The sequence below is a fragment of the Natrix helvetica genome, assembly GCF_964273705.1.
Source record: "Natrix helvetica genome assembly, chromosome: 4".
Lineage (NCBI taxonomy): Eukaryota > Metazoa > Chordata > Lepidosauria > Squamata > Natricidae > Natrix > Natrix helvetica.
The window spans coordinates 165,284,165-165,293,309 of NC_138550.1; the positions used below are offsets into that span (position 1 = coordinate 165,284,165).

At 40.0% G+C, this 9,145-nt stretch overlaps 2 protein-coding genes across 2 annotated transcripts; both read right to left on the reverse strand.

Moving 5' to 3' along the window:
• Positions 1-900: 900 nt before the first annotated feature.
• On the reverse strand, positions 901-1,833 carry LOC309391663 (mas-related G-protein coupled receptor member H-like; the record flags this gene model as incomplete). Its single annotated transcript, XM_081952328.1, has 1 exon — positions 901-1,833. One exon carries the CDS (start codon positions 1,831-1,833, stop codon positions 901-903), a length of 933 nt encoding a protein of 310 aa, XP_081808454.1.
• A 5,327-nt stretch (positions 1,834-7,160) lies between these two features.
• On the reverse strand, positions 7,161-8,153 carry LOC309391043 (proto-oncogene Mas-like). Its single transcript, XM_081951088.1, has one exon. It carries the CDS (start codon positions 8,132-8,134, stop codon positions 7,247-7,249), a length of 888 nt encoding a protein of 295 aa, XP_081807214.1. The 5' UTR covers positions 8,135-8,153; the 3' UTR covers positions 7,161-7,246.
• Between the last annotated feature and the right edge of the window lie 992 nt (positions 8,154-9,145).

Here is a 9,145-nt window from a genome sequence, read left to right on the forward strand (position 1 = left end):
AGAACTGAATGCAGTATTCCAAGTGTGGCCTTACCAAGGCATTATAAAGTGGTATTAACACATTAAATGGGAGGGGGTTAGGAGGTAAGGAGTTATACTGCATACTATGTAGCCATAACAACATTCTTTCTAGAAAGCAAAGGTCATCCTTTGTCTCTGAACCTGACCGGAGCTGGATAGATGGAATTGCCAGCATGGCAGTGGAAGATTGGACCATGAGATGGACTTGTAGGTGTGGGAGCAAGATCTTAAACTTTCAACTGGGTGGGGAAAGCCGTGAAGCTTTTAGATTCAATTTTCCCAGATGTGCCAACATGGCGCTCTTAATAAATTGGAACTTTGAGCAATACTTTGCTTTGGACTCTGATTTAGTTTCGGGTGCTATTTGGAACCCTGGCACTTTCTTGGTGACCTGATTTAAGATTTTTCTGTCTTCTATTTTTCTCTTCTGCTGTTGCCAAGGCATGGAATATGCTTATAAATTGTATCTCTTGCTTTTTTTCCATTTGAGTAAGAGGTTAAAGCCTTAACATGGAATTTGAACCGGTTTCTGCTTTAATTTTACTCATGGTTGATTCATTTCATAGATTACCTGTCTTTAGGTGACATCTGGAAGCAGCAGGTGTGGTTGGAGCTTTCCTTGTATTTGTAACAATCTTATTTCTAGAAAGCATAATAAGCTGAATATTTTATAAATGTCATGCAGTTCACTTCCTGCTAAGCAATAGTTGTGGACTAATGTAGACATTGCTTGAAATGCAATCCTTTCTATGTGTATTCAAATGCCAATATGTTGAAGGAGATTTGGTCCCACCTATAAGATTACAACCTCCAGTAGCAATATAGTTGATTACTACTCAGAAGGAAGCACAGGGGTCTTGTAAGTGGGTTTCAGCTCTTCTATCTCTCTCCAGTAACTTCACCTTCTTTGAAGATCTTTTGCAAAATGGCCTTCATGCTCTCCTTGGACTGTGCTCCCTTTTTTCTCCCAACTAGAAAGTAGATCACTGGATTAATACTGCTATTTACGAAGGAAAACAGTATACTACACCAAATCCAATGTTCCAATTGATTCATAGCTTCATTACTGTAAAAAGTACACATTACCGCAAAAACACTTAATGGAAAAGCCAGGATGAGGAAACAGAGAAGAGTCATTAAAATTATCAGTAACAACCGACCCTGATTCTTTTGTTTCAATTTAAGACACACTTTGATGAAAAGGACCACAGTAGAGAGTGTGATCAATGGAAGGCAAACTATAGCAGTCAGAAGGAAATGGAAATTGAGGGGTCTGTAATTTCCAAAGACTTTCATAAGACTCATAATTCCACACAGGAGGAAAGAGGTGATCCACAGGAGGATACACACCTTGGAGGACAAATGTTTTGGACGGGAACAGCGATGCCAGATTGGGAAGAGGACGGCCACACACCGGTCGATGCTGATGGCCGTCAGAAGAAAGTTTGCATTGATGTACATCACATGGACGAAATAGGCACAGACGTGGTAGAAAATTTCGCTTCCTTCAATATAGGTAAATGGAGAAATACCATATATAAATGCAGATGTGAGGTACCCAAAGTCTGCAACGGCCAAGTTAAGGATGAATGTGGTGAAAATGTTTCTCTTAATCTGGAAGCCAAGTAGCCAGATGATGTAGCCATTGCCCACCAATCCAATACAACAGGTAATTAAAATAATGCCTAGCCAAACATTGTGTCCTAAAACAGTTAGGTCTGTCTCTTCTGCATTCTCATATGAGTCACTGGCATTGTTATATTCAAAATAGTCCCGTGTAGCATCCAGATCTCCCAAGCTAGAATTCATCATTTAGCTTTTGTATCTTCTTAAGTGGAAGCCCCTATTAGGACAAAAGAAAGAAGAGTGGATTAGTCATTCTTGTCTCCTAAATAATAGCAATATTGTCGTAGCTTCCACTATCTAAGAAAGGGGTGCCAAACTCATGGCCCGCGAGCCAGATGCATCATGCACTGGCCGGCCCCCACCCCCAGCTTAGCAAAGGGGGAAAAATTTGAGATACACATGTGTCAACGTGAATTTGATACCCCTGATCTAAGAGGTTGCCACAAAGAAAACAAAATCAACCTGTTCTCCAAGGCACCTGAAGGCAGGACAAAAAGCAATGGATGGGCATTTATCAAGGAGATTTATCAACCATCCTAGAATTAAGGAGAAGTTTCCTGACAGAACAATTAATCAGTGGAAAGGCTCACCTTCAGACGTTTCAGTGCTCCTAACACTGCAGGTTTTAAAGAAGAGATTGGCAACCATTTGTCTGGAATGATATAGGATGTCTTGCTTGATCAGGAAGTTGGACCAGAAGAACTACAAGGCCCCTTCCAACCCTATTATTCTATTCTTGTTCTATTCTAACCCTATGAATAGGTTGAGTTATATGGCTACAGTGATGAACCAACTCCTTGAACTGTTTATTGCCACATGCAAGGAGGAAAAATGTAATGTTTTGCTCCATCTATGCTTCTCAACAAATACCTGAAAATGTATTTGGTATTGGATTGTGTTGGAGGTTTTTACTGTATGGAAATTCAGCAATGTCAAAGCAAAAATTAGCATTTACACAAAGAAGCATTTTTCCCAATACTTGTTCCTGTTATGGTGCCCAGAGGGTAAGAGCAGCTAATAATTGATAACATAATAGATAATAGAGAAAATAAACTATGACTTGACACCAGGAGTTAGGGGATGATAGAGGTGAAAAATTCCTGTTTACAAAGAAATGGGCAGCTTGCACATTTTGTAGAGCTACAGATACTTCCAAAGAAAAGAAGAAATAACTCATCTACATCACACTTTGGTCTACTTAAGTAACAGAATAACAATAACACAGTTGGGGATGGACCTTAGAGATCTTCTAGTCCAGCTCAAGTAGGAGACCCTATATGATTTCGGACAAGTGGCTGTCCAGTCTCTTCTTAAAAGCCTGTAGTGATGGTGCACCCACAACTTCTAGAGGCAAGCAGTTCCCCTGGTTAATCGTTTTCAGTGTAAGGAAATTACCCCTTAGTTCTAGGTTGCTTCTCTCCTTCATTATTTAAGTATAGAAGATTTCCTGTATGTGTGTGTGCAAACTTTCTGTGATTAACTGGAAGTTTCCCTGATGAAAAACAATTATGGGCAAACTAAATAAATATCTGATTCCCTTGATATTCGGTTCAAGGTCAGGTTTGTTTGCTTCTGACATACTTCTATTTTTCTGATGATGGCTAAAAGTTGGTTGGAAAAATGAATGAACCAGGAAACCTCAACTGACAGTGCTGTGACAATCAACATACACATATCAGGTATAGAAATACATAGCTACTGAAGGAATGGCTATTACTCTGATTGCATATCCCTGGGTCTAATTAAACCTTCCAAAAATTATAACGTACCTGAAATTGATAATTCACAGTCTTCAAAGTTGGTGAGTGGAAGATTATTGTCTCACAATATTGAGGGCTGAAGGGATCAGGGATGGGAGGACCTGTAAGCAAAATGTCTTTAAGTTCTATTTAGATGAAATTTAATTAACAGGAGGAAAGTCCATCCATCATATCTCAAGTTGCAAAGTTCAAAGAATTGCTGGCAGAATTTGACACACCCAGAAGTAAAAGCTGAGTAGATGTCTTCAAAGGAGTTTTTATAAAAGAGTGAGGATTTAATGCCACACACATCAACCTGCAGAAAACACGAAGAACATTTGCTTCTGGCATGAGAAAGTCTAAAACATGCACACATGCTCTGTGCCTTGTCTAATCAGAATCTAGCACCATGTGACACCAAGATGTGAGCCTTGTCTCTCTAAGATAATCACTGACAGTCAGGGTAGAAAAAAGAGAGTTGCCTTGAGCCTGCTGGGTCAACAGAACCCAAAGCCAAGTCAGACAGAGTTAAATTTTGAAGAACTGTTCAGAAAATGTAGCATCTCCTTATAAACAAAGCTTTTGGAGAACAGGGGAAATTGTTGTCCAAATTAGAAATAGAATAGAATAGAATAGAATAGAATAGAATAGGGAAGGCGAAGGCGAAGGCGAAGGCGAATAGAATAGAATAGAATAGAGAAGGGGAAGGAGAATAGAATAGAACAGGGGAAGGGGAATAGAACAGAACAGAACAGAATAGAATAGATTTTTTTTATTGGCCAAGTGTGATTGGACACACAAGGAATTTGTCTTTGGGTTATATGCTCTCAATGTACATAAAAAGACAAGATACATTCATCAAGAATCATAAGGTAGAGCACTTAATGATAGTCATGGGGTACAAATAAGCAATCAGGAAACAATCAATATAAATATAAATCATAAGGATACAAGCAACAAAGTTAAAATCCTGCAGTCATAAGTGGGAGGAGACAGCCGATAGGAACAATGAGAAGACTAATATAGTAATAGCAATGCAGCCTTAGTGAATAGTTTGACAGTGTTGAGGGAATTATTTGTTTAGCAGAGTGATGGCATTCAGGGAAAAAAAACTGTCCTTGTGTCTACTTGTTCTGGTGTGCAGTGCCCTATAGCATCGTTTTGAGGGTAGGAGTTCAAACAATTTATGTCCAGGATGCGAGAGGTCTGTAGATATTTTCACAGCCCTCTTTTTGACTCGTGGCTCTCAATAGAAGGCAGGTTTGTAGTATATTCCTTTGAAGATGCTCTGATTAAGGAGACTATTTGCTGATTGATGTGAGAAGATGAAAGAACAAAACTTCCCTGACAGTTGGATTTCTCAATTGATAAATGGGACTTTGACTATTGCAGAAGAGACGCAGCTGATCACAGTCATTGTATATATATATATATCTGTATGACTGGTCCTCTTATCTGAGAAATTAGACCATGAATTTCACAGCCCAAATCTCCCATCTCTGCACCCATTTGAGTGTTCTTCATATGTTTTATGAATAGCAGTCAAATCTTGGCCTCTAATCACATTTGTTGGTCATTTCTTCACACTTTGCAGAGTCTCAACATCTTTTTTATATTGTGGTGATCAAAATTGGATGCAGTACTCTAAATGTGGTCTTACTAAGACTTTATAAAGTTAAAGGTAAAGGTTCCACTTGCACATATGTGCTAGTTGTTCCTGACTCTAGAGGGCAGTGCTCATCTCCGTTTCAAAGCCGAAGAGCCAGCGCTGTCCAAAGACGTATCTGTGGTCATGTGGCTGGCATGACTAAACGCCGAAGGTGCACAGAATGCTGTTCCCTTCCCACAAAGGTGGTTCCTATTTATCTACTTGCATTTTTATGTGCTTTCGGACTGCTAGGTTGGCGGAAGCTGGGACAAGTAACAGGAGCTCACTCCGTTACGCGACACTAGGGATTCGAACTGCCAAACTGCCAGCATTTCTGATTGACAAGCTCAGCGTCTTAGCCACTTAGCCACCATGGTCCCTCTTTATAAAGACTTTATAAAGTAGTACTACTTTGATTTTCATTCTGTCCCTCTGTTAATGCAGCCTATGATTGTATTTGACTCTTTTGGTCATTTATAATTAAACTTTTTTCACATTCTTATTATTATTTAGCCTATGAGAAAACAGGACAGAAATGAAGTAAACATAGATACACGGTCCATGCAATTATAAGAAAAAACTTTTATGGGATTATAGCAGTAGCAGCTGTCTAGGCAATTGCCTCTGGAATTGCTTCATGCAGAGCTTCTAAAGAACCAGATAATGCACGTCATGGCAAACCTTGCACAATATGTTTACAATACAATAGTAGAGTTGGAAGGGACCTTGGAGGTCTTCTAGTCCAACCCCCTGCCTAGGCAGGAAACCCTATACCGTTCCAGACAAATGGCTATCCAACATCTTCTTAAAGACTTCCAGTGTTGGGGCATTCACAACTTCTGGAGGCAACTTCTGTTCCACATTAATGGTTTTCACAGCAGCACCACAGTCACAACAAGGGGGAATCTTTCCATTCCCACCAATAGAAAGCAAAGGCACTTCTTCCAGTAGTCTGTAGAGATTCTCAGTCATCCAGTTCATCGTTGTCCACAGTGGTGGGATTCAAATTTTTTACAATTCTGGGTGTACAAAGGGGGCAAGCCCTGACATACCATGATAGGGAAATAACTATCTTGAAGCAGATCCCCAAGAAAATTAGGGAAAAAAGGAAAAATTATTCGCAATTAGCGAATAAATTATACCAGAAGGGTGTGTGGTTTAGATGGTTGATGCCTGAAGGTATGTTGATATTCTGGGAGGAGACAAGAATTAGAATTAACACACCCATAGAGGCACAGGCCTTTATGGAAAAAAACAAAATACACCTAGAAAAAACAGAAGATCCTACAATGGATATGCAGGACACGGGAGGGGCCGGAGCTCTGTCGGCGGGGGGAGAAGGGGCAATACCAAGAAAGCTCAGATCACAAAAATGAATAAGAAAATCTTGTTGATATAAATTAACCGAAAGTAATAATGGAATTAACATGTGGATTATATATTACTATGTATTAAATTGATTGAAAGTACCAATAGAATTAATATGCTGATTATATATGACTATGTATTAATGACCTATATTCAGATGTATACTATGAGTTTGGAGGGAGGAGGCGCCTACCACACTTTGCAACTGCCAAAATTTGTATACCTTTCCACTACCTTTTTCCTTGTAAATTTTAAAAAACCAATAAAACTTTGTTTAAAAAAATTTTTTTTTTACTATCGGTTCTATTGGCGTGGCTTGGTGAGTGTGGCATGGCTTGGTGGGCGTGGTAGGGGAAGGATACTGCAAAATCTCCATTCCCTCCCAATCTGCTGGTACTCGGGAGGCAGAGAATAGATGGGGGGCGGAGCCAGTCATAGGTAGTATTTACCGGATCTCCGAACTACTAAAGATTTCCATTACCGATTCTCCAGAACTGGTCAGCCCCTGCTAAATACCACCTCTGGTGAGGATGCAGCCCTTCCCATGACCTTAGTTAGAGAGACAGGTTTGCTATGGCCCTGTATCATGGACCTCAATTGCAATTGCAGTTTTAGTTATCACGCCATCATTTTCATAATTTTTTGGCATGGTTCCGGGTAGTTAGTTTATAGCAGGGGAGGGAACCTTCTTGCTTTCCACATCTTTCCCCAGTCTTCAAGATGAACTCTGACAACATACTTTTTCGAGGGAAACAAAATAAGTTCACATTTTATTTTTCTTTCAAGAAACACATTTTTGTAGTCCAGCAATTTCCAAGATTAGAGACAAGTTAAAACTAAATTTTTACAGAGAGGTTGAAACTCTGTTTGTAGATATCTCTCTGCTTTCAGGAGCTTCATCTTCCTTGAAGACTCTTTGAAAAATGACCTTGATGCTCTCCCTGGTCTGATCTCGTTTCTTTCTCCCAACCAGGTAATAGATCACTGGGTTAAAAGTGCTGTTTAGGGAACCACCCAAAATTATGAACTCATACAAGCGAAATCCTTGAAAATAAAATCTCATGTAAGAATAAAGAGCATACAACCCCAAAATATTTAATGGAAGATTAAAAATAAGGAAACAGAGAAGAGTAATTAAGATCATCACTAACAGTCGTCCACGTTTGATCTGTTTGGGTTTATGACGTATTTTGACAAATAGGATCAGAGTAGAGATTATAATCGATGGAAGGCAAAGCACAGCAGTCACAACCAAATAGAGATTTGCGAAGCCATCATATTTAAATACAAATTGCATAATGTCTAAAATTCCAACCAAGAGGAAAGAGCAGATCCAGCTGAGGACACACACAACAGGGGACAAATATTTTGGCCGGGAACAGCGATGCCAGATTGGGAAGAGGACACACAGACACCGGTCAATGCTGATGGCTGCCAGAAGAAAGAGACCGTTGACATAGAAAATGTTGGAAAGATAAATGAGGATCATCAGGGGAATTTCTAATCTTATAAAATGTATATAATCTATAAAATAATAAATGCAAACTATTTCCCAAATTGCGAGAAAGCCAAAGTCAGCAATTGCTAAATTAAGAATCAACACGGTGAAAGGGTTTCTCTTAATTCGAAATCCAAGAAGCCAAATAACAATTCCGTTTAATGGGACTCCAATACAGCAGATGATGAATATGATAGCATCTATGATAATATAAACTGACATTTTTGTGCTCATCTAAATAATTGACAAATAATCTAAAATAAAACACTGAATATTCTGCTCTAGTGTTTCAGGCTGAAATCAGTCAAGAGATTTTTGTAGTGCAGCAAGAATCTCTGCTGTTCAAATGGAAGTTCCTATTAGAAGAAAAGAGAGGAGAGCAGATTCAATCATTCCTCCATAATTATCATATTGTCATCTCTATCTTCTCTGATAATAATAATAACAAGAACAACAACAACATCAATAACAACAACAGATGAAGAGGGCCTCTTCTATAAACAGTTAAATGCAGTGACGTGCGGTGAGGTTTATGATTGTTGAGGCACTGACACAGTGGTGGGTTTCAAAATTTTTTAGACTTGTGGACTTCAACTCCCAGAATTCCACAGCCAGGCATGCTTAGTTCTGATTTAAAGTGACAGCATTTGTTTTTCTCCTTTGCCAAAGAAGTTTCCGTCTTTCTTTTTCTTCTCCCTTCCCCTCCCTCCCTCCCTCCCCCCTCTCTCAAACACACACACACACACACAAGTTGGATTGGACTATCTCTCCTACCTCCTTCCCTCTCTCACTCTCTCTCTCTCTCTCAAACAAACACACACACACACACACACACACACACACACACAAAAGTTGGTTTGGTGGGAGAGCACCAGCGAGGAGACCACAGGAGGAGGCAGTGGAGGCATACTGGAGCACACACACTTTCGCCCAGCCCCGGAAGGATCCAGCCCAGCTTCACTGATTACAGGTTTGAAAAGGCAAAGTGACTCTGCCTGCAATCAAACTACACTTGGGGAGGACAAGCCAGCCAGGGTCCTTCCCTCCAGCCTTTGCCCAAAGCCCCGCACCAGGAGGATGAAATTTGAATTCCTCCCCCTCCCTCCGACCCACATGTACCTTTTCCAGCTGTTTCAGAGAGGATTTCAACTCTGCTCTTGCCTCATGTCCTCTGAAGAAGTCCCGCCCAAACGAGTGCCCTCTACTATGAGGCAGGAGAACTGCGTGCCTCACCTACTGTATATC

What these genes read in the sequence shown, in the direction of transcription:
- LOC309391043 (XM_081951088.1), bottom strand. Translation starts at nt 8,134, where the DNA reads ATGAGCACAAAAATGTCAGTTTATATTATCATAGATGCTATCATATTC.